Source organism: Euprymna scolopes, chromosome 2, assembly GCF_053919585.1.
Source record: "Euprymna scolopes isolate OS-2025 chromosome 2, ASM5391958v1, whole genome shotgun sequence".
In the NCBI taxonomy this organism is placed as follows: domain Eukaryota; kingdom Metazoa; phylum Mollusca; class Cephalopoda; order Sepiida; family Sepiolidae; genus Euprymna; species Euprymna scolopes.
This window is the reverse complement of record NC_136483.1, coordinates 204231700-204258709: the sequence shown is the minus strand read 5'-3', so window position 1 is coordinate 204258709 and position 27010 is coordinate 204231700. Positions and strand designations below refer to the sequence as shown.

At 34.6% G+C, this 27010-nt stretch overlaps 1 protein-coding gene across 1 annotated transcript in view; it reads left to right on the top strand.

The window, feature by feature from the left end:
- Window positions 1–27010, top strand: part of LOC145302445 (uncharacterized) — a 92582-nt gene that overhangs the window by 15556 nt on the left and 50016 nt on the right. The window contains exons 3-5 of the mRNA XM_080144656.1: window positions 13900–14103; window positions 17831–18064; window positions 20100–20263. Of these exons, the coding sequence (XP_080000782.1) occupies window positions 13900–14103; window positions 17831–18064; window positions 20100–20263 (602 nt within the window). The remainder of the gene's footprint in view (window positions 1–13899; window positions 14104–17830; window positions 18065–20099; window positions 20264–27010) is intronic.

Below are 27010 nucleotides of genomic sequence, written 5' to 3'. Positions count from 1 at the left end.
GTACCCTAATTGATCATGTATAGTATAAATGTAGCACTCTCCTTGGATAGTAACGTCCAAATACATGCGTTTGGTGACTTTAATGTCCACCATAAAAAAAATCACTTGGTTTCTCAGGTTGCACAGATACAGCTGGACGCTGTTCTTGTACAGGGTAGAATAATAATAGTGTCTCCCTAAAGAAAATAACACTACAGCTTTATTTTAAAACTTTTATTAAAAAAATCAATTCAGGTAATTTAATTATTTAGTAGAGCTGATATCTATTCAATGTACTGGCATTCAGCCTAAATGAACGCTTTGATACAGGTTCGGAACTGGGAGCATGTCTTTTCCACAAGTGCCGACGGGAGCTCCGCAGATGGCGGCAATCAGGCTGGCTTTGGTGTTGTGGGAGACCATGTTGGTGATATTCTCGATATATGACCAAAAGAAGTAGTCCAGCGGGTTCAGGAGGGAGAAGTGGGCAGTGAGAGAAGGGTACAAAGTTGTAGCACTCCTTCTGAAGCCAAGCCTAGGTCTCTTGACTTGTGGGCTGGTGCCGAGTCCTGCTGCTACACCTGATTGCACCAGGGGATCACCACACTCTTCAGCAAATCTAGGTACACTTTGGTGTTGACTTTTAAGCCGAGTTCGAAGATGTAAGGTGGCATGGTGTGGCCCTCTTCACATCAAAAACCATAATCCTGAGCACATCTCTGCTATTCATGGCAATTCAGTGATGCATTTTGAGGGTGCTGGTAATGGTCCTGTTGTAATAACTTGGACGGTAGAGAGCATGAGTTGTACAGCGGCGCATCTCTGATCTTGCCTGTTGAACATTGTGTCACTTTCAGATATGATACACTCTTGGGATTTGTACACAACTGGCTAACTAGTAGATGGTTTGCAACAACAAAAAAGAAGAAATCCGAAATGGAATCATGTCGCCTTTCTATGGTGACAATTTTATCGACCCACCATTCAGTTTCTCTATAGCCCATTCCCTCATACAGACAGTCATGATCTCAACCTGCCTCTCAGACTGTGAACACCAGCATGCTTCACTTCTAGACCTATTTCTTACCACAGTACTCTAGGATTGTGTGACTAATACCTGTAGTCTACTTGGAAATGCAGACCTCTAGTGATATCAGTAGACATCACACTTAAATCTCAACTCCAAGGTGAGGAGCCATTGCTCAAGACAATGTACTACAAAACGGCTTTTTGAGAAGCCATCAGAGAACATATCAGAGATGCCTCATGGACCAATATCTTCTCTCTTCCTGCCAAACAGTGTGCCAATGAGACAACTGAATGGCACAAAGCAGGCATTGAAGCACATGTTCCCACACCGAAGTATTATAGCAAGCCCCACTCACCCTAATAGTTCACTACAAATTGTGCAGCTATTGCACAGACAGCATGATCTCCACCAGTTCATAGGTCATAAGTCAAATACAAATAGGCAAAAATTTATAGATGCTAGAAATGATTGTAAGAGAGAAACAGCCACAGCCAAAAGAAGACATGCAGGAATAACCAAGGAACGCATTGAGCCATAGAAGATAGAAACTTGTGATTTCTGCAAAATTTATAATAGTGTAGCGAATAAAGAGCAATAAGCAATTCTCCCACTACAACAATCTGAAGGTTGCATGCACGGCAATCGAGAAGGTGAAGCTACAACTCCACCTTAGAGCAAACAAACAACTCCTTCCCAAATTTCCTTATGTGGATGGAAGCAACAATTGATGATCTGAAAATCTCCCTTTCTCATGTCTCGATATCACAAAAAACTTAAATACCTCCAAGGCGTATGAGCATGATCTCATTCCTGCTATACTAATTAAGAAATCTCAACTGAACTAGTCCCGTACTTTCCAAACTCTACAACAAATGCCTTGCTGAATCTTGCTTCCCTAATAGCTAGAAGATGGCCTCTATAGTATCAGTGCACAAGAATTTTATTGAAAGGACCACCCTCTCAATTATTACCCTATCAATTTCCTCCCTCTCTTCACTAAAATCTTTGAGACACTAATAAATTAATCAGTTGTCCACCACCTCACAAATTGAAAAGATACAAGGCTATGTAGTGGATTACTGTTACTCGTTGAAAAGCGCACCGGAAAGTTATAATGAGGCGATTAATTCAGAAAATCACCAAGAATGGAAACAAGCTATGATATCCGAATTGAAAGCTTTATCTGAAAATAACACATACGAAATAGTGGCAAAACCAACAGATAAAAATATAATTTCTTTACAGCTTCTGCCAGTGAAACTTTTAAAGCAATATTTGTTGCAAAAGGTTTTTCACAAATTACTGGAGTGGAATATTTTGCAACATTTTCACCAATGATAAATTTGACGACAATTAGAATTTTATTACAACTTGCCGCTCAATACAATTTAAAAATATATCAAATGGATGTAAAAAAAATTATTATTTAAATGCTCCGATTGACTGCGAAATCTATATTTACCCTCTAGAGAGATTTAAAATTAAAAATAAAAATTGCATGTAGAAACTGGATAAATCGTTATATGGACTAAGACAAAGTGCTCACAATTGAAATCTAACACTCCATAATTATTTAATAGAATAGGAATTCAAGCAATGTCCCTTAGATGCGTGCATGTATGCCAAAAATGTAGGTAATAAATTGTTGATTTTGATTTTTTGGGTTGACGATATATTACTCACCTCAAACTGCGACAACACTTTAGAAGATGTTAAAAATAAATTGAATAAAAAATGGTAGAGCATGCTAATAAGGGAATTTATTGAATGGCGACAAAAATGCAATCATGTTGCGATCCCTTATCTCACTAAACATCTAAAATTAAAAACATCCCATCGTGCGATTTTTCATATTATACAAAGAAATATTATCTTTAGTAGATACTACCACGATCATCATCATCATCATCATCATCATCATCATCATCATCATCATCATCATCATCATCATCATCATCATCTTAAAGTTCATTTTACGTGTTAACATACAGTGGACGGCTTTTAAAAATGAACTTCTGAACTAACCTATTTCTGGTCAGGTTCTCTCAAATCCTCCCCCATCTCTTCCCATGTTATTATTGTGAACTGTTACCTCAACTGTTCTATATCTAACCCAAACATATATCTTCCTCTACTGCATAGAAAGCTAAATTGGCCTTAATTGACCATACAGCTCAATTACCAACAAGCAAAAAAAAAGAAGAAAAATATAACAAATAAAAAAAATGCTCCAAATCTATTTTGAAGCAAAGAAAAGATTTTCAGATTCCTCAATTGAAAATAAGCAAAAAAAAAAAAAGAAAATATTTCTACAAATCTATTTGTAAGCAAGGAAAATTGCTTAACCATATGGAAAAAAAGTCTTAATTGAGCATACATATCTCGACAGATAAATAAATTGAGAAATCAATCAAGCCAATATTTTTTCAGACTTCTCTTTTTTTCAGATTCTTCAATTCAACACTTTTTTTAAAAAATACATTTCTCCAAATCTATTTGGCCGCAAATAAAAAAAATTGGCCTTATTTGACCATACATTTGTCGAGAGGCCAATACATTGCGAAATAAATCAAACAAATATCTTTTTCAGATTTCTCTTTTTTCAGATTCCTAAATCTCCATATATAAAAATGTAATTCTTGGTTCGTTATAAGCGAATAAAACCATATTTCTACGTTACCAATTTAATTGAAATTTTCAGAAATTCTATTTTTAAAGTCAAGGAATGTTTGCATGTTACTAAAATAATTTAACATTGCGAATTATAAAAATATTAAATTAAATAAAAAATATTTTTCGTAAATGCGAGATTATCGCCATTTTATTTCCGGTAGAAATTAGCTTTTCACTTATTGAGATAAGTATTATTTGTATTAATTTTTATGATACTCATGCAGAGAGTGATCGGTGCTGAAATAATGTTATTATTTAAAAATTCATTCTTAACATGGGGAGGGGAGGATGTTTTGTACCCATTTTGTACTTTAACCTTACAATTGAATAAAAAAAAACATATCGTAAAACTTTAATTAAACGTGAAAATATGATTTTAAAAAATAGCGCGGATCGCTCTCTGCATTAGCACCATTTTTATTTATTGTGGACTATTATTCTCATCTTTATTAGTTGTTGTTTCACGACTTTTCGGCCAACTATTCCTCTGGCCTTCATGAAAAGAAGTAAGTACGTGAGAAATTATTTTTTCCTTTTATAAATGTTCTGTAACTTCTTCCTTTTATTATTCTTAAAGAGTAAAATTTTTCTTATTCATGAAAAGAGTTAAGCCTACGTAAATAAATAAATGTTTGTACACGTGACAAATTATCAATAAATGCTTTAGTTACTTGTTTTTAAAAATTATTTATGAAAAGAGTTAACGTAAATAATGTTTGTAAAAGTGCGAAAGGCGACGTAAGTGGTGTAGTTGTACAACCATCACTCCCATGCTTAATTTCTATACTTATAGGTTTTTGAAATTTTTTTCACTGGATTATTATTGATTGGACACTAATTAAACAGATTATTAAAAAAAACATTAAAAAGAAATCATTATTTCGACATTTGAAAGTGGTGCTCACTTTTTAGTTACAACGTTCTGATAAATCAGTCACCCATCTTGTAAGCAATAAAAACGCGGTATATCAAAACCATAGAAAGTAAAAATAATATGAGCCTCTACCGAATTTGTAAGTCAGAAATATATTTGTTTCTCAAAGAAAAAAAAATAATAAATTGAACATGACTTTTTTTATTGTTTATATGCAAATAAAGTTTCGAGTTTAAAAATTTTTTTTTTTTTACTTATTTAGTTAAAAGTAAGTTTGTGGGTGTTTTTTTTTAAATTGTTTTTATGAAAGGTGAGTTTTTATTTTTTCAAAACTTTTGTTTGTTTTTTTAAATTTTTTTTAAAGTATTATAAATTTCACTAACATGCTGGAGAAATGTTTAATAATTTGGTATTTTTTAGATTATGTCCACCTCCACAATTTTCCTTTCAATGACGACATTTATAGGTTTCCGAGTATGCTGAACACGCAAATCGCATTGAAATTTTGCGGAAATAAATAGTTGTATTATGCATTGTATTCTTCGGCGGCCATCTTTTTACGTGCACACGCACCATAAACAAATACATACACGTAAAAAAGATGGCCGCCAAAGATTACAATGCATAATACAACTTTTTATATCTTGATAACTACTTATTTCTGCAAAATTTCAATGCGATTTTCGTATTCAGCATAGTCGAAAACCATTTCAAGTCGTCATTTAAAAGAAAATTGAGGAGGTGGACCTAATCTAAAAATTTACCAATAATTTTTCATCCCGTACGCCTCCCGATACATTGCTTCGTCAACATGCGACCATTTTATATCTCCCAAAGACACTTCCGTATTTAGAAAAAAAAAAAGTGAGTGACCGATTTACCAGAATGTGGTAACTAAAAAGTGAGTACCCCTTTCAAATGTTGAAATGAATTTTTTTTTTTCAATTTTTTTTTCATAATCTGGTTACTGTTCAATCTATCCAGTGAAAAAATTTTAAAAAACCTATCAGTATAGAAACTCCACCACGTAAGTAAATAAATAAAAAATGTTACGTGCGCATGCGTTAGCCTTTACTAGGGGGGTACTAAGGGAACGACCATTAAATAATTCTGCGGGTCGCCATGGAACTCAATGCCCAAGGAGTACCAAAATAGTTTTCATGATCTGAAGAAATTTTTTTTTCGAAAAGTGGGTGATCACTTTTCGATCTAAATTTAACTTTAAATGAGCACCCACTTTCTGGCCACCTGAGAGAGGGACATTTATTTTCGTGTTTATTGGCTTAAAGGTTTTTGACAAGGTAGTTTGGTACGCGAATGCATATTTAACAGTTTTCGTTTATGCTCACGCATAGCATAAACAAAGGCTACGTCTGTGAAATGGAAAATAATCCCAGAGTTCAGGGGTTAATACCATGCAAAAGAAATCAAACAAAAAACTTTTTAGCCAAGAAACACACAGAAAAAAGAAAAAAAAATAGCATCCATTTTTTTCTATCAAATTCATTTGCTGTTTTTATTGAAAACTATTTTCCCCCAGACTTTTGATATAATTTTCCATTAAGGGCCGTGCGTCTCACGTTCGTAAATAACAAATTTTTTTTTGTAGATTTTGGTGTGCTAAAAACGAATCTGCAAACCGTTTCTGTCGCAAAAAAATAGTTTTTATGATATGAAGAAATTACTTTTTCGAAAAAGTGGCGATCACTTTTCGATGTAAATTTAACTTAAAATGAGCACCCACTTTCTAGCCACCTGAGAGAGGGACATTTATTTTCGTGTTTATTGGCTTAAAGGTTTTTGACAAGGTAGTTTGGTACACGAATGCATATTTAACAGTTTTCGTTTATGCTCACGCATAGCATAAACAAAGGCTACGTCTGTGAAATGGAAAATAATCCCAGAGTTCAGGGGTTAATACCATGCAAAAGAAATCAAACAAAAAACTTTTTAGCCAAGAAACACACAGAAAAAAGAAAAAAAAATAGCATCCATTTTTTTCTATCAAATTCATTTGCTGTTTTTATTGAAAACTATTTTCCCCCAGACTTTTGATATAATTTTCCATTAAGGGCCGTGCGTCTCACGTTCGTAAATAACAAATTTTTTTTTGTAGATTTTGGTGTGCTAAAAACGAATCTGCAAACCGTTTCTGTCGCAAAAAAATAGTTTTTATGATATGAAGAAATTACTTTTTCGAAAAAGTGGCGATCACTTTTCGATGTAAATTTAACTTAAAATGAGCACCCACTTTCTAGCCACCTGAGAGAGGGACATTTATTTTCGTGTTTATTGGCTTAAAGGTTTTTGACAAGGTAGTTTGGTACACGAATGCATATTTAACAGTTTTCGTTTATGCTCACGCATAGCATAAACAAAGGCTACGTCTGTGAAATGGAAAATAATCCCAGAGTTCAGGGGTTAATACCATGCAAAAGAAATCAAACAAAAAACTTTTTAGCCAAGAAACACACAGAAAAAAGAAAAAAAAATAGCATCCATTTTTTTTCTATCAAATTCATTTGCTGTTTTTATTGAAAACTATTTTCCCCCAGACTTTTGATATAATTTTCCATTAAGGGCCGTGCGTCTCACATTCGTAAATAACAAATTTTTTTTTGTAGATTTTGGTGTGCTAAAAACGAATCTGCAAACCGTTTCCGTCGCAAAAAAATAGTTTTTATGATATGAAGAAATTACTTTTTCGAAAAAGTGGCGATCACTTTTCGATGTAAATTTAACTTAAAATGAGCACCCACTTTCTAGCCACCTGAGAGAGGGGGGATTTTTTCCCATGTTTATTGGCTAAACAGCTTTCGCTTATGCTCACGCATAGCATAAACGAAGGCTACGGCTGTGAAATGGAAAATAGTCCCAGAGTTCAGGGGTTATTACCACGCAAAAGAAATCAAACAAAAAACTTTTTAGCCAAGAAACACAGAAAAATGCCCCTCTCTCAGGTGACCAGAAAGTGGGTGCTCATTCTAAGTTAAATTTACATTGAAAAGTCATCACCCACTTTTCGAAAAAGTAATTCCATGAATATCATGAAAACTTTCTTTTGGCTACGGAAACGGTTTGCAGATTTGTTTTTAGCACACCGAAATCTACAATAAAATATTTCGTTACATATGAACGTGAAACGGGCCTTAAAGTAAAATAATACCGGATTTTTTGGAGCAGATTTGCCGTTTAGTTGTACAAATATCCTCAAACCAGGTAATCACTAAAAGGGACTTTTAAAAGTCGTCACCTGTATCGAGCAAAAGTTTAAAACCACCGATATATGCCAGCCTACGTCATGGTAACATATATTGGGTGAGTTCCTAACAGTATTTTGTATAGTTTTTTAGTTTAAACTCATTTTCCAAAAATTTCCCCAAACTTAACGTGTTCGATACAGTCTGTCGCCATTTGTATTTTTCAGATATACCGATAAACATTGAATGTTTTTGAACCGATTATACATTACATAAAAACACTAAAATCTTATCCAGTTAGGTAGAACATTTACTTTTCTTGCCTTTGATAACATTTATTTGTTATATATTTATTTTTTGACAACTTCTTTGTATCTGTGTTTAGTAATACAAACCCTTTTCATTTAATGTAACGTTTAGTCGGCTCGAAAAACAGTGTTTATCGGGGTATTTGAAAGCTACAAATGGTGGTGGACACTGTTGATTACTTTAAGTTAGAGAAAGTGAGTTAAAACTAAAATAAACTATACAAAATACTGTCAGAAACCCACCGATTATGCCAGCCTATGTCATGGTAACATATATTCGGTGAGTTTCAGACACTGTTTTGTATAGTTTTTAGTTTTCAACTTACTTTCCCAAACTTAACGTATTTAACAGAGTTCGCGACCATTTCTGTTTTTTGAGTCGATTAAACATTTTGCATTACATAAAAACACTAAACAATTATCCAATTAGGTAGAAACGTAACTTACCTTACCTTTGATTCCATTTATTTGTTTTTGGACAACTTTTTCGAATCTGTGTATAGTAACCCCCCCTCCCCCACCATCAACCAAATATTAATTACTAACTCACATTTTTGTAAAACAACAACAACAAAAAAAACATTTAGCGTTTCAACATTTTTGCTACGTTCGGCTTCATCCACTGATTGTTGGTCAAGTCCAAACCATGAATGATTGACAGAAACTCCCGAGGATCCAGATCAAATTCTGCAAGAGTACCATTTTTTCTTTTCATTTTCGCCTTCTTTTTCACTTTTTGCAGTGTACTAATATAAGAAACATGCATTTTCTCTTTTTATTAAATTTTTCCATTACACCAAATTGAGCCACTGCAACACGTGGCAGGTTACAGCTAGTATATATATATATATATATATATATATATATATATATATATATATATATAGTGTAAAATTTTGTGGAAAATTCAAAGACTCACGTTTTCTTATTATAACCTTCGTTTATTTCCTGGGTTTTTTTTCCATTACAGCTGTTTCATTGGTGAGTAGGCAATTTTACGATTTATGTTTCCATAAAAATATCCTGTCCCCACCAACTTCTTCAGATGTTTATCCATTAGATTTTTACAACAAAAGGTATATTTTTAACATGCTGAGCATTTGGGTAAAAAGATTTCCAAAGCCATGCCTCCTCACTTCCTCCATCTTTTGGTGTTATGTGAAGATAGTTTTCCGTTATAACCCGTAGTTTCGTATTTTCCCCCTTTCCCAATTATCATATAATTTTATATAATTTTATTTCTATATTTATGCGTGTTTCTTTTAATATTCTTTTTTTACTTGGTGTTTGAATTCGTATTATTACCCGATCCTTCTGTTTAAAGGGGAGGTCACTCTCATGGTATTATTTTTATATCTAGGATTACCTCCCTTGCATCTTTTTTCTTTCCTTATATTATACGTTTCGTTTTTCCCCCTTCCTAATATACTCTAGTTCGTGAAATTAAATACCTGTTTCTGTGCAAACACTCGTGGATTACATCTAGTCGTTTGTTTAATGATTTTTCTTTTGATATTAATATATGGTAAGATTTTAATATACATAGGTTACATCTTTTTGATTTTCTAGGTTTATATTTTCCCCTTTATCAATTATTGACTATCTTAATTTATATTCAGTTTTATTTTCCTTTAATTCCTTAATCCATACTGCTAGAGGGTTGAGTTTTTCTTTGTTTTTTTTTTCGGTTGTTTTCGTTATTACTATTGGTTCTGTTTCTATTTTCGTTATAGTAATTGTGGTTGTCACTATTGTTATGATCCTTTCTACTGTTGTTTTCATTTTTATCCACATTGTTGTTATTTTCGTTATTTGTGGTGTTATTTTCTTTCTCAGTTTCCTTTTTAAACGATACTAGGTGATTACGATATCTGTCCTTAAAGCAAGTTCCGGTACTCCTCAGGTATACTTTGGTTTCATTATTTGTTACAACTTAACATTTGTATACTCCATTTGGAGTTAAATAGTTCCCCCCGCAATTGGACATTCATAAGGGTCCCAGCAGTTACATTCTTTTACATTGTTAGATTCATCAAATTTGTTTAATTTTGTGTTATTTGAGCCAATTATGGTATTTGTTAAGTTAGCAGACGTTGAGAAGGATAGCTTAACAGTGTTCTTATTAATTATCTTTTAGTTTACTATCTTGCGGGAAATGTTTGTATATAATTTGGTAAAATTCCTTTGGGATGTTATTTTTTATATGGTGGCTGAACGGTGGATTGAACCACGTCTGGCTCTTTCTTCTATTTTTCTTTTTAACTTCTCTTTCATTTTTATTATGGTCTATCTTTTCATTTTTCTTTTTTGTGTTTATTGTATGTTTTATTTTTTCATTTGTTTTTGCTTTTTTTTTCCTTTTTTATATTTCCTCATTGACATGTTGTAAGATATTACATTTGCATTGTTTATTGTTCTTTCTCTACCTATGTTATTGTTTTGAGTTTCCTTAACAAATTTAATTTGTTCTTTATATCCTGATCTAGCTAAGACTTGGTTATGATATTCCTTGTTTTTTAATGAATAATTCTTCATTTTGTGATATTTTGGATATTCTCTTTGAGATGCTAGGTATAAGTGCTTTTTTCATACTATTCGGATGGTTGGACTTGTGATCTATGTAGAATATCGTTTGGTTGGGTTAATGGTAGGGTTCATAGGATTTGTTGTCTAGATTCAGGGTTATGTCTAAGAAGTTTACACATTTATGGTTTGGGTCTATCGTTATATCTAGGTTCAGTTTACTGAAGTATTGTTTAATTTTTTGTTTGGATTTTTTTAAATAACCTATTTGTTGAGTTCAAGTAGAATAATGCATCATCCCGGTATAGTCCTCCTATTAGTCCTGGAATCTTTTTTATATAGTTCATTTAGTATATAAAGGCTTACAAGGTCCGTTACTTGTGCACTATCCGGAGACCCCATTGTGACGTCAAAGTTCAGATTTCTGTTCTTTCTGGTCCATAGTTTGTTATCATATTTAATTAGAGTTCTTTTTGCTAGTCGTATAATGTCTAATTCTAATTTTGTTATCATTGTTAGTTTTCTAGCTAGTTCTAGTGCTTCCTCGAAGAGATTTGGTGAAATAGAAGAGTAATATGCATCTATATCAAACATAAGGAATTTTCTATTTTTGCCTTGGGGTAGTGTACTGAACCATTCAATTACCTCTTCCGATGATTTCCACCGGTTATGGTAAATTTTATTTTTTAATTCAGGTAGGATTTCGTCTAGTATTTTTTTGCTAATATATATATATATATATATATATATATATATATATATATATATATATATATAGAGAGAGAGAGAGAGAGAGAGAGAGAGATAGAGAGAGAGAGGGGGGGAGAGAGAGAAGGAGAGAGAGAAAAAGAGAGAGATTACTTTAGTTGACATAAACAATACTTTTGAAATTGACTAATTACTTTCAGTCTTGACACAAGAAGATCACTACGTTCTGTTAATGTTGAATGGACTCTTTATTTGCCTGTTATAGCGTCTCTGGCTGAATTCATGCTGATATTTTTTTAGTTCGGAACAACTACATTTTTCTATTACGAGATTGGCTTTATACTCAAGATGAAGATGTGAAGGTATTAATTTGCCAATGAGGGTAATGGCCGCGTTAAGAAGGGTGGATTAGGGAGGATTGTGAGTCGAGTGTTTAGCAGCTGAAAGAGTACACTGAAGTTAAAAAAGGGTGCGAATTACGGCGCCAGTTAAAAGAAGTTCTGTCATTTTCTACAAAAATAAAGAAAATATAAGTGGTGCAATTAGTTCGGACCACGTTGCGTGTTCAGCAGGCGAAAAAGAGAAACAACTGAGTTGTCATCGTGTTTTGGAGAATTGTTTATACAATTCGAAAGCCAGATTTATAAGAATTGGCGTCATCGTGTAATGAAGAATTCTTAATTACATTTCGAAAGTGTGGTCTAAAATGTAAAGCCAAATAAAAATACTGTAAAAGAATAAATTACTCACAAGCGGCATCGCGTCTCTTTCAACCGTCAGGGAGGTAAAAGAAACGAGGAACATAAGTTTATAGATTCGTTATATATATGTGGCATTAATTCGAATATGTGAGAGAAAAGAGATAAAAGGCCTGAATTGGAGAGGACAGTAAAATCAAGTTTTTGAAGCTGAGTAGTGTCATTGAGAGTTGGTGGTGTAAATTGAGTTAAGAGGAATTGAAAAGTTATGTAGAGAAGTTCAGACATTCTTTTGTACAAGAGAGCTGAAATTTTTTTTAAGTTGGCGTCATCATGTTATTGAGAATTGTTAATTATGGTTTGAGAGCCGGGCTTTTTTTAGTGTTGGCGTTGTTATGTTTTAGAGAATTGTTAATTACGATTCGAAAGTCAGACTTTTTATTTTATTTTTGTGTTTGAAATTCAACAAGAATATGAAGAACTATCATAGTTGTGCCTGGTCGTGTATGAAGGGTTAGTTATGTCTGGCTGCGTATGGAGGGTTAGTTGTGTCTGACCGTGTACGAAGGGCTAGTTATGTCTTGCCATGAAGGATGGGCTAGTTGTGTCTGGCTGTGTAAATGGGCTAGTTATATCTGGTTGTGTATAAAGCGCTAGAGATGTAAAGTGCTGCTCTGTTATGTAAAATGATATTTAATGATCATTAGACCATATGAGGTGAATAGCTATGTTAAGAAGAGCGAATTGGGGAGGAGAGTGAGTCGAGTGTTTGATAGTTATGGGGTGGTATGAATTACGGCGTCAATGAAAAGAGTTCTACCAATTTTTACTTAGATTACATTTTTTTCTAATGGTTTCATATGAATATGAATCACCACACCTATGTACATATACAGCACCTAGTGTTCCGAAATGGTAACCTATTTGTTATTGATCAGGCTCAACGTTGCTTAACTTTGGTAATCTAACGAGAACCGGTGTGTCAACATAATTATGTCGGATATGAATTAACATTACCGTAAACTGAATTGAAATCTTATAAAATTAATTCAGCCAGAATGCATTTTAATTAATTCGTAAACAAATAAGCTATTGTGATCTTTGCTTAATAGTTAATATAAATAATGATTTGCTTGGAAATTTTATAGGAGTTATAATGCATTTAAACACTTGCATGAAACTTTTAAAAATTCTATTAAAGCAAACAATATTAAAGTTTCCCAGATAATGCTGGGTAAGGACAGCTTGCAAATAATTAAATATGTAATAAACATTGTGGAACTTCTGTGTTTACCAACCCGCAATTTTAACGAAGTTACTCGGGTTTTCCCAGCAGATGACGGAAATAAACGGAAATGACCGACCCTTACAACTTTTCTTCCATTTTTTTTTAATCTGTTTTTATACACACCCCGCCAAAATACATTTCTTCCTTTAAAGTTTTATTCAAAACCTTTGGATTAAAACAAACAAAAAGCATCAAAATAAAACAACATTTATCAAAATAATTTTTTCTTACATTTGTATTAATTATCTCTCTATGGTTTTCTGTTTACCATTCTTATTTGCTCATAGCAGTTTAGCAGTTAAGGAAGGCTCGGCAGGTCGTTTACGTTTATTCCCGTCATCTGCCGGGCGCACGCGAGTAACTTCGGTAAACGCAGAAGTATCAACATAGTTATGTTATATTTTAGCGTCATTTAAGATAAAGGTACTCACATGGAAGACCACGATGAAGGCTGCATGCAAAGCCGTCATTCAATGTTTGTATCCAATTTGCCATCTTCGCCTTCTGCCATCTCTGATGACACAGGTACACAAGTATTATATAATCCTTGTATTTTCATCTTTCCCTAAACATAGGGGATCAGTAAAAGAATAAATGAAGAATTTCAATTTGTTGTAGATATTCCTAAGCCGGCCATAGCATCCCAATTCAGTGTACACATGGAAATGATTGACGTGCTAGAAAAATCGGTCACGGAAATAACGGAATATTATGATGGACCCGGCCAGAGAGCAACAGTATTCATTTCGGAAAATGCGGGGAAAAGAAAGCAATACTACAGATATGACCAGCAAATATTCTTGGAAGTTTCCGAAGATATTGGTAAGTAAAATAGTTGTTGGACCTTTATTATTTCTGATATTCATTAACAACATCTCGAATAAAATTGTCTGAGATGGGCATATTTGTTAATGACATCACAGTCTATAAAATACACGAAGGGAAAACGAATGTACACATATTTAAGACAATTGGTAAAACCTTCGAGAATGATCTTCAGTCTGTAGTGAAGTGGAGACGTAAATGGATGGTAACATTCAATACTACTAAGACTAAGCTTGTTTCTTTAATAATAAAAACAAACCATCCCAACCACTGATTGGTATGACTAATCTTGAATGTACTTCGTTCAAACTACCCAGCTTAACATTCACAGGCAACATGAAATAAATACATTGAAGACATTGCCAAAATTGCTGCAAAGAAGGTAGGCTCTCTATACCGTGTTAGAAAATTATTCACACCTGCCAGTATCCTATATCTTTACAAAACCACCATTCGCCCATGCATGGAATATTGTTGCCACATCTAGGCTAGTGCACCTACCACTAGTCTAGACAGGGTCTAAAAAGAATCTCCAACCCAATAAATCCTGCACTATCAACCAAACTCCAATTCCTGTCCCATCGCCACAAGGTAGCATATCTGTGTGTATTTTACAAGTATTTTAATGGTACTGCTTCGAGGAACTTGATGAACTTGTGCTCTCTCGATGTAAATACCCCTTACTAACCCAGCAAGTAGCAAAATCCCACCCCTACACTGTAGAGATCTCTACATGCTGGAACGCTTTCTACTCAAATAGTGTCTTCCTTCGAACTGCTAGACTTTGGAATTCTCTACCGATTTCATGCTTCCCTGTCTATACTGATATGCAGAAGTTTGTGTAATGTGAACAAACATCTTGCTGCTCAACTCCCTAAATAGTCTCGATGTAGATATGGTCTCAAATAGTAGCCTCTTACATCCAAGTAGCACTGTGCCGTATTTAGGGTAAATAAAAGTGTGTATATATATATATATATATATATATATATATATATATATATATATATATTTAGCGTTTTAAATAAGGTCGGGAAGACTCTAGTGGTCCCTTTCATCAACAAACTCATCAGGAGTCAATCGTTGAATTTCTATAAAGAGAACAAATGTCACGCAAGAGCAAAGACTTAAGTGGGGATTACTTATAAAATTATAACGAAGAATGAGAAAAATTTATATATATATATATATATATATATGTATATATATATATATATATATATATATATATATATATATAAAATTAAATGAAGGGCGAATGGGATTACGAGCAAAAAAAATTTACGAGTAAATTATACGTTGTAAACTATATACAACTGTATAAAATATATGTACAAAATGGGATGTGTGGGTAACTTAAAATGTAAAATATATCCCCAAATAAGTCCAAAGATTTCATGAATTCCTTCTGTCGACAGAGAGAGTGCCTGCGTGAGAGGATAGAGACTGACTCCAGAATCCTCAGGTGATTCAAAGAGTCGGCCCAGTGTAAAATCCTAAACCAGTCCATTTTATATACATTAGTACACGCTGGATTTTCAGCGAGGTGCTGACCAATAGCAGATTCTAAGGTGAACGAGGGGTGATGAGGCTTACCTAGTCTGATGCTTACTGGAACATGTTGGTTTATTCTTGTCTGCAAATTTAAACGGGTTCGACCTACATAGACAGCAGCACACTGACAGTTGAATTGATAAATCACATTACTATTTGTGATGTAGGGCAAACCATCCTTCATAACTGAGGGAAATACAGACTTAACACGATAAACTAAGCGAAGAGCAACAGATGGGAAGCAATTTGATACAGACTTGATAACAAGTCTACCCAAACACTGACCAAGGTCACCAATCCAAGGGACTTTTAAATAGACAGGCCACTTGGAGGGACCAAAAACTGTAGGAGAATTGCGAGTTTTAACTTTATTATAAATAATATTATCAACCAATTTCTCCGGATAAGCATTGCGAATAAAAATGTCTTTAATCTTCTTTAATTCACAATCCAGTTTACTAGAAGAACAGATTCTAAGGGCTCTATACACTAATGTCTGAATGAGCCCTGTTTTTCTTGAAGTGGGGACGAATGAACGCCAATTTGTGTAGAGGCCGGTAAATGTCGGCTTACGATAAACAGTCGTAAGAAAAAAGTTCTTACCACATTCAATTAAAACATCAAGAAAGGGCAAGCAACCGTCATTCTCATTCTGCTTGCCCTTATAATCAGTGTATATATTGTTATAATTATTATAAACCATTCAGTTATAATCAGTTTATACATTCTCATAATTATTATTATAAACCATTTAGTTATTATTAGCTTATACATTGTTATGATTATTATAAACCATTTAGTTATAAATTTAAATATTGTTATGACTATTATAAACTATTTAGTTATTAGTTTATTTATTATTAGTTTGCATATTGTTATAATTTTAGTTATTATTAGTTTATTTATTATTAGTTTGCATGTTATAATTTTAGCTATTATTAGTTTATATATTGTTATAATTATTACAAAGCATTTAGTTATAATCAGTTTGAATATTGTCATGATTATCATAAACTTTTAGTCATTAGTTTATCTATCGGTATAATTACTATAAACAATTTAGTTATAATCGCTTTAAATATTGTTATGATTATTATAAACTATTTAGTTATAATGAGTTTATATATTTTATGGTTCTTATAAACCATTTAATAAGTATCAGTTTATATATCGTTGGAATTAAAATAAATCATTAAGTTAGAATCAGTTTATATATTGATATGATTATAATAAACCATTTAGTTATAATCAGTTCATATATAGTTATAGTTTGTAATAAACCAATAAGTTAAAATCAGTTTATATATTGTTATAATTATTATAAAACATAAAGTAAAACCATTTTATATATTATTAAAATAATTATAAACCAATTAGTTATAATCAGTTTATATATCATTGTAATATTTATAAACAATTTAGTTGTGATCAGTTTAAATACAGTTCTAATTATTATATACAATTCAGTAATAATCTGTTTAAAAACTGTTCTAATTGTTATAAACAATTTAGTAATAATCTGTTTATATATTGTTGTAATAATTATAAATAATTTAGTTGTATTCAGTTTATATATTTTTATGATTATTATAAACCATTTAGTGATAACCAATTTATTTCTTGTTGTACTAGCGGTGTTGGCAGCCCTGCTTTGTCCGACCTAAAATACGCTTAAATATGATATTTTTGTTCGTCCTGATTTCGTATATATTATTATAGAGTTATGATTTCAAAAGTAAAAAACGTATTTGGGTGGCATCAGCTATGACCGAAGCCGAAAGCAAAACTGTAGCATTCAAGTTGTACCAACGTGACACGTATATGAACTGATTAAAATTTTAAATTTTAAATAAATTATGGTGAATGTATTATGTACATGACGATTTTTTCAATTGTGATCCTGTTTTTGAGCCCTTAAATCTTTTTAACCGGCTAAAAACCCATAAAAGAATGGTCGATAAAAAATCCAATCAGCGACTTTTAGTCTTGGAAGAGATAGAGCTTGAAAATATGGAGACAGACAGACAGACAGACAGCCTTTTATATATTAGACTTATTATTATAAACCATTTAGTTATAATCGAAATTTTAAAAGTGAAATTCGAAGCGATTTGCAGCAAGTGTTTCAGTCAGTGGAAATTAATCTGTTTATTTGTTTTTTTTATTTCAGATTTGTGCATATCTGTTCCGATCTCTGAGGGGGACCATTTCTTGGGCTTGAAAGAAAAGAATGGTAGCCGCAAAATTCTGTCTCCTTCTGCAGCATTACGATTTAGTGAACCAGGGCAAGTCGAAAACTACATGGGTAAAGCAGTCATTCGTGGGATAAACACTGACCATTGGTATTCATGTCTACATTTGAATGACCCGAAAGCAGATTTAACCGTTAATTGGTATTTCTCTGGTAAGTGAAACAATTTCTTTTGGACATTGTTTACTCAAATACAAAATCAGCAAAAAGAATTCATTGTAAATCACATTTTTTGGAGAGGAGGAGAGGCGTCCATTTATTCCTTTAATAGATTTTGTTGTCTGATTTGTCATGGGCGCATTTCCATTGCTGAACCCGTTTATTTTCATGCATAAATCATATTTTGTGAGAGACTTTGGTTATCAATTAAGGTGTCTGTTAATCTCTATTTACTTGACTCTCCACGAAATAAGAGTTAAACAATTAGTTGGTTTTTAATTGTGGCGAAATTTTGCTCCTAAAAACGAGCACTCTAGATTGGGACAAAAATAAAAATTCTCTTAGTCCAGAAGGGTTTTCTTCATTGACCGAGCGTAACATGTTATCGTTAAACAAATCTTCGCAACGTGTAAATTTGAACCTGTGTGCTCTTACTAGTGAGCGATCAAGTCACACGTGGTTTCCTTCACAAACACGCACTTACGCATGTTCGCTCTCGCACGTGAACACACCAGAAAATAACTCAATAATGCAAAAACCTTTCCATACATACATACATACATACATACATTGCGCAGTGTGTCTATACGTGCTGGTCTTTCTTTCATAGGCGCTTCTTTTTGTCGTTCATGACTAACCATCGTCACCTCGTGGTTGTTGATCCCTCGTCGGTTTAAGACGAACAGAACTGCTTGTGCATGAAACACTTGCTGAGTTTTCAAGGCTTCACTTAGAGAGTTTACTCATGAGGGATAGACTACCTAGTCTAATCTTTATATAAAAAATGATTCCTTATTTTTTATTCTTATTTCTTTCTTGTTTCTCCCTCTTTCGCTTTCCTTTTCTTCCTTTTCCTTGCATTTCCTCCCCCATTTTCCTTTTTTCTTTTTCTTTTTTCCCTGATTTCTTTTTCAGTATGCTCTTATGAAGTCATACTTTTGCACATCTACGTTTTTACACATGCGCGACCCATGTTTCGGGATTGTTGATCGGCTGTTTAATAAAGACGGACAAAATTACTCATGCATGTAATACAATGGAGAATGCTGAGTTTTCGAGGTGTTATTTATTTATTTAGAGATAGAGAACGAGAGAGAGAGAGAGAGAGAGAGAGAGAGAGAGAGAGAATGTGCTCATCATGGGGGATGACAGAGAAAACACCATGACTAATCAACGGTTTACTTATTTAATTTTCTTAACTTAGTCTTACGGATGAGAGATGCACGGGCAGAGTTTTGAGACAACATCCACATCATCTACATTATTTTCGCATCTTATTCGCAACTTCAGACAACGATGACCAGAACTTTATGTTCTTTCCTCGAATTGTATTCTCATATCATTCGAGACCTGTTTTGTCTCAAGAGTCTAACCTTTGACCCCCGCTTCAATCAAACCACCTGTCGCTGCATACATTTCGTTTTCCACAGGTTCTCCTGACATGTGATCCTCGCCAAACTTCATACTAGTTAACTTAATCGCTACTTACTAGCATAGAGTTTCGATATTTAACACGAGGACATAAGGTGAAGTTTATAAATAGAACAGATCCTACACTTTGCTCTAACCTGCAGGCTTGCTACATTTAAGTTTAAAATAAAGTTTTTGTTGGTCTATCATATTGTATTTTCGGGTTTACATAACTGTTTCTATGTATGTCTAGTGTATATAAGGTATACGCGTTTCTGTAATCGATACTCGTATATCGTCTTGTGGTTAAGGACAGTTAATACTCGAATGCACATGTCTCAGTTTCTTTATGAACTAAAATATATTTATGTATATTTTACGACCGGGCAACGCCGTGCTGCCTGCTAGTAATAATTATAATCATTTTAATTTTTAATTATAATCATGATTATGTTCATGCTGTAATAATAATAAACATATTTAATTTTTCGAATCATAAATTATAAGCATTTAATCTTTCATTTAAATTTTGAACAATAAAAATAAAATGACGTAACGACGGTGTAGTAACTGTCTTTTACAAAGATAAATATTCCAATTTCTTTTTGTTCTTCTTCAGCTGCTGACGAATGGGAGACAGCCGGTGAAGTTGCACAAGTCCCTGTGCGGAGGCACATAAATGGCACATTCTATGAAACACCAACTGTTATGCACCACGTTGAACATTATTCAGAATTTTACCATTTTAGAACTGGTCTGCCGAAAGACATAACAGTTTTTGACGTAAGATTGTAGTTTCATTGAAAAGATGATGTCTTTTAAAATTGTTGCCCAAAATAACCCCCGGAATTCTCGACCTTTTTTTATTTATTGGGGTATGGATGCTGTTTGCTGTTTGGGGATAGGAATTAAAGATCCCCTCTTAATTGTTCTCTCTCGATCTGGAACGTTATCTACAAAATGGCGCAGTACTTTGGGGAATTTTGAAATAGAAAAATAGAACAGTTTTGAATTCTTTAGATGAAGGCTGATTGTTAGCCTTACTTGTTTTGATTGGACTATTGCTTTTATCTTCAGTGTTATTTGTGCAACGTTTCGGTGGGTTTGGCCTTCAAATGATAAAAGGGAGACAATACCATCAAACTATTATAGTTACCTTCCCTTATCAACCAAATTTTTCTTTTTTACACATACGAAACCACAGCGAAAAAAACAAAAACAATTCTAAGAATACGAAACCATCTAGGGATCCAGTAACTTTTCCCTTTCTTTTCCAAGATGACCGACAAAGGTCGGAGGCTACATCGGCCGAAACGTTGCACAAATAACACTCAAAATGCGAACAATAGTCCGATCACAACAAGTAATACAGAAAAATAAAATTGTAATATTTTAATATTCCAAATAGAAAAATAGAATTTTAATATTTTAGTATTCAAAATAGAAAAATAGAATTACTAAGATCAGAAGAACCAAACATGTTTATCACATTAATAACAGCACACAAAGTGTATAAATAACATTATACACAAGTTATATGCACCACACGTATAGATAGCAGTTCTACTAATGCAATTATCTTTCTATAGAGGTATATCTATCAAAATGTGTGTACGATGCTATTATCTGGATGCTAGACAACAGCTTTTTTTTTTTTTTACTATTGGTTAGTATTGTATTTAAAAAGATGGTACTTATGTAGAGAAGTTGCTCAGCTGAAGCGGAAGTTTCACAGGCGTTTTCCAGCAGATAACGTAAACTGCCGAGATATGCCGGAATGCTTAACCAATGAAATTTTAGTAAACAAATGGGAAAAATTTCAAGAAATTTGTTGACAACTTTGTGAAACCATCGGGAATGAATTTATCACAGCTACTAGAAAAATTATAATCACTGGAAAAGGTCATAAAATTTTGCCTGGAAGCAAAGCCAATTAGCAAAAGTAAAAGTTGCCATACTTGTGAGCAACCATGCACTTTGAAAAAAGTGAGAAAAATTATGCATAGAGGTGTCAAAACTCCAAATACAGGACATGGACTGCGTTGTGTGAAGGGAGGTTTTTGTCCCGGTTCAAACTGGAAATATCTCAGATTATAAAGTTCATATATACTAACCCTAATCTTTTTTTTTATTGTTTTTGTATTAACGTAAAAAAAAACATTTAAATAAATATTCATTCTGGAAAATTACCATAGATTGAGTGATTTTTATTCGTTTTCTTCTTAAAAGTATAGTAACATTACCCATTGAAAAATTGTCTTTTTTCTTGATTTTGTCTTTATTAAAACATTGTTTTGCTTTGTTTTTCTCGTCTGCTTACTAGAATTTCATTGGTTAAGCGTTTCGGCATATTTTTACTTCCACGATCCTGTCATCTGACAGGCCAAACAGAAGCGCTATCGCTTGTGTGAGTATTATAGTCTATTACAGTTAACGAAAGTAAACTATATGGCACCATCAAATTGACACACCGATTCTCGCCAGATAACTAAAGTTAAGCAAGGATAAGCCTGGCCAGTATCAGATGAGTGACATTTGGGAAAGTTAGTTGCTGTAGATACTGCGCCGAATCATAGAATTTTTTTTTTTTTTTTACACAGTGATCACCACTTATCAAGGCCCGGAAGCCACTCAGGGATAAGGGTTATTGCAAGTACATTACGTTAGTGTGGAGATTTGATGAAGTGTTTAATTAAGGGGGCGGTTCATTACGAATTTGTTAACGTTGGACTTGAAGACATCCAAGTTGTAGTCCGGTGGGAAGCAGGAAGACGGTACAGAGTTCCACAGGCGTGCAGTTCTAAGAAAGAAGCTTTGTTCATGGAATCCGCGTTTTGATTTAGGCACAGATATAGAGTGGGGGAAATTTTTCACAGTGGATTCAGCTAGACGGGTATTTTTCGTGAAAGATTGGCGAGGGGGGACCAGAGATTAGAGTTCAGACGAGCACCTGTCATGGAAATAATGATAAAACAAGGATAGGCTCGCAACGTCTCTTCTGTGGGAGAGAGGTTGCAGGGAAGAGAAAAGGGCATCCCCACTAAGCCACGAAGTCTATTTTGTACTCTGTCAAGGCAGGATAGGTTGTTTTTAGCAGCTCCTGCCCAGATATGGCAACAGTATTCCATCCTTGGATGTACTTGGCTTTTATATAGATAGAGAATTGCATTAGCAGTGAGATATCTTCTGGAGCGGTAGAAGGATCCCACCATCTTTCCAGCGACCTTGGCAACAGATTTGATGTACGTGTTCCATTTCAGATCAGGAGTAAAGGTCAAACCCAGAAGCTTGTCAAAACACGGGGCCTCACCCAGACGAGAGCCATCCATCACAATTGATGCCAGATTGGGATCAGAGCCTTGATGATGTAAGAATAGGAGTTTGGTTTTGGATGCATTAAAGGTAACCAACCACATCTTCCCCCACTGAACCACGCGCTCGAGATCAGAGGAGAGAGAATCAGAGAGAACTTTGTCATTTACAGCCTTTGATGTGTTGCCGTAGATGGTCGTGTCATCAGCATAGATGTCAACGAATGATTTAAGTATGTGTTTAGGGAGGTCATTGATGTAGATCAGGAAGAGAGTTGGGCCCAGGATTGACCCCTGATGGACTCCAGCATTTATATTGCAGGCCTCTGATTTTTGTCCATCGACCACTACTCTTATGAGCCTATCAGAGAGAAATGATTTAATGATTGAGAAAACATTTCCAGTTATACCGTAGCTGGAAATCTTGTAAAGTAGACCCTTATGCCATACCTTGTCGAAGGCCTTTGATATGTCAAGAGCAATTGCCCTAGAAAGGAAGCCTTAGTCAAGAGATTCACTAATCCTGTGGGATATAACCGTCAGCACATCTGCGGTAGATCTTGCAGAGCGGAAACCATATTGTGTGTCACTAAGAAGGTTATTCCTGCTGAGGTGGTTGACTACTTCTCTATTTAATATGGATTCCAGCAACTTACTCATAACACACAGGAGACTTATTGGTCTGTACTGAGAGGGAGATGACTTATCACCTGAATTCTTAAATACAGGGCAAACTGATGAGGTCTTCCATGGAGTCGGAAAGCACTTCTCCTTAAGGCAGCGCTTAAATAGTTTCGTAAGTATGGGAGCAAGTTCTGGTTGAAGCTTTTTTAACACTATAATTGGGATGCCATCAGGGCCAGTTGCTTTACTGGAATCTAGGTTCTTGATTAGCTTGGCGACCTCATGCACGGATATTTTTATGTTACCTAGCTTGTTCTGTGTTATAGGAGGAAATATGGGGAGTTGATGGAAGGAAATTTCCGGTTTTAGTATCTGGGGGCGCATTTAATTCACTGGGGGAGATGCACCCCCGAATAAACTCACCTGGAGGGTAGGCGACAAGGTGATACTCCATGTAATGGTGCTGTAAGATGCCTTCCTGAATCAAGCATATGTTTGCCGCAGCAAATGGTGAAATCTGAAGTATGTGCAACACAAAGTTTCGCCTCATGGATCACCTAAAACATTTTGTAGCTGGGGGTGGCTTAATCCTAATGAGCAAAATGTATAATCGTATATTGCCAAAAACAAGATAACAAAAGTAAATTTTTTTTTATTACATTTTCACCCCAAATAAGGCACACTGCTACTTTGGTGTAGGGGCTACTATCAGCGGCAACAACTACTGGGGTACTATGTAGGGATTTGGGCAGCAAGATGTCAGTTCACGTTACATTTGAACTTCTGCACGTCAGTACAGTTGGGCAAGCAGGGACCTGGAATGGAATTCCAAAGTCTAGCAGTTCTGGGGAAGAAACTACTGGAGTAGAAAGATCTTTTACATCTAGAGATCTCTACTGTGTGGGGGTGAGATTTAGCTGCCTGTCGGGTTTGTCGAGGGTGTTTACATCGTGGGGGCACAATTGCTTGCAGTTCATCAGAGCATTCACCATTAAAATACTTGTAGAACAGGCAGAGGGATGCAACATTTCGTCGATGGGACAGAGGCTGAAGTTTAGATGCCAGTTCAGGGTCTATCAGATTGGCGACTCTCTTTTGAACCTTGTCTAGGAGCGAGAGACTAGTAGCAGATGCACCAGCCCAAATATGACAGCAATACTCCATACATGGGCGAATGGTGGCCTTATAGAGGTACAGGTTACTTCCGGGTATTAGTAGTTTTCTAGTACGTTAGAGAGAGCATACCTTCTTCGTAGCGGCCCTGGCAATGCTTTCAATGTAATTGTTCCAGCTCATGTTTCCAGTGAACGTTAGGCCAAGGAGTTTGAAAGATGTACTCTCAGATAAAGAGTCGTTGGCCATTGCTATTAGTAGTAGATCAGGTTTCTTGTAATTATTGAAGGAAACCAGTTTAGTCTTGGCAGCATTGAACGTGACCATCCATTTTTGTCTCCATTCCACTACAGATCGGAGGTCATCCTCTAGTGTTTCTGTCATTTCTTTAGATATGTGTTCATTTGTTTTCCTGTCGTGTCTGTTATAGAGTGTGGTGTCATCAGCATATATACTCATCTCAGACGCATTTTTGTCAGGGAGGTCATTAATGAATATTAGGAACAATAGAGGTCCAAGGATAGACCCTTGGGGCACTCCCGCATTTATATCATATTGTTTAGATGTACGACCGTCGAGGACAACCTGGAAGGATTTAATTATGTTAAGTATTCTACCAGTGATACTGTATGATCTAATTTTGCTGAGGAGACCCTCATGCCATACCCTGTCAAAAGCCTTAGATATATCTAGAGCTACTGCTCTGCCCTCCCCCGCTTTGTCCAATGAATGGTATATACGTTCAGAGATTACAGTTAGGATGTCTGCTGTGGAATGGCTTATCTAAATCCATATTGTTTGTCAGTCAGAAATTTAGCATCTGTAATGTGATGGACTAGAGAATGGTTAATTAAGATCTCAAATATTTTTGCAAAAAGTGGGAGGAGGCTAATGGGGCGATAATTTAATGGGTCAGTTCTTTCGCCAGAATTCTTGAATACTGGTACCACAGAAGCAGTTTTCCAACAGCCCGGAAAGCAAGATTCATTAAGGCATTTGTTGTAGAGTTTGGAGAGAACTGGAGCTACTTTGGCTGAGCACTTTTTTAATAGCACAGCTGGGATGAGATCGAGTCCACATGCTTTTGAAGTGTCACAGTTTTTTATGATAGCATGCACCTAAGCAGGTGTGATTTTCAGATCGTCTAGCATGGCGTCTGTCCACATAGGAAAGTCAGGTAGGGGGTGGTTGAGAGGGTCCATGTTAGCCTTCTCAGTTGCTGAGCAAACAACCGTGTGATTGTTGGTTAGTGGAGGAATTTTTGATTTCCATTATTTACTACACTGTTGTAGATTTTCCAGAAGTCACGAGTTCCTAATTTTTGTGCTTCGATGCGTTTTTTAGTTGTTTCAGTAAATTCTCTCTTAGCTGTCACTGTTTCTTTCTTAATATTACTTCTAGCTTCTATATACCTCTGTCTGTTTGAACTGGACTTATTTCGGTTAAATCTGTGGTAAGCATGCTGCCTTTGAGCAATGGCAGTTGCACAAGTAGAAGTAAACCATTGGGGAGAGTGGGGCTTGCTATAAATTTTCCGCATGAGAACATGTGCTTCAATTGCAGTTTTGAATCATTCAGTGGTCTCATTTGCACACTGTTCAGCAGAAAGAGAAAAAATATTTCCCCATGGGGCATCTCTGATAAGATCTCTAATGGCTTCCCAGTCAGCCTTTTTATAATATCTCGTTGTTTTGAGCACTGGCTCTTCAGTTTTGGCTCTAGAGTTTAGGGCGATTTCAACCATTATGCAATTAACTCACCAAGCAATTCTATAAATGAAACTGAACTTTCATAGTTACACATGCTTTAAATGACCTATAATTTAATGTCTAATTATAATAAATGCCATTGACAATAGGGACATAGGCGTAGTATATACATTGAAATAATTCACTGCATTCGTTGTATAAAAATATAGAAGTAACGAAATTGTAAGGGAATAACTTTGAAGAACACCAATTTCTAAAGACACCGACAAGAGTTATTTTCGCAGGGAAGGGATTGAAGGAAGACAGAGATTCCTTATGCTATGCACATTCCAATATTGGCTGAATATCCCCATCCTATTATCCTAAGATAGAGATTCCACCAAGTTGATGGGTTAATGAACATTTGGTTTACTTTGTCATTGTGAAATGTTGTCATTTACATTTGTCAGCGTATTTAAAAAGAAAAAATATATTTGTGCTCAGTCTAATCAGGGATTGTACATTATTTTTGCTTGTTAAGTATTTTCTATTCAAGGTTCATTAATTTAACTTTAATGCTTACAAAACTGGTGACGATTTACAACAAAAATGAAATGAAAATGAGTCTTCAGAATAAGCCAACAAATGAAGAATGATGAAAAAAGTGTAAAAAGCAGTGTTGGGACGATTAATCGGAATCGGAACTTTTCGTGGAATCGGTATTGGAATCGGAAACGATTCTTTTAATTGTATTTTTTCTTTGATTTTGTCTAAAGCAAAATTTTCCATTGCTA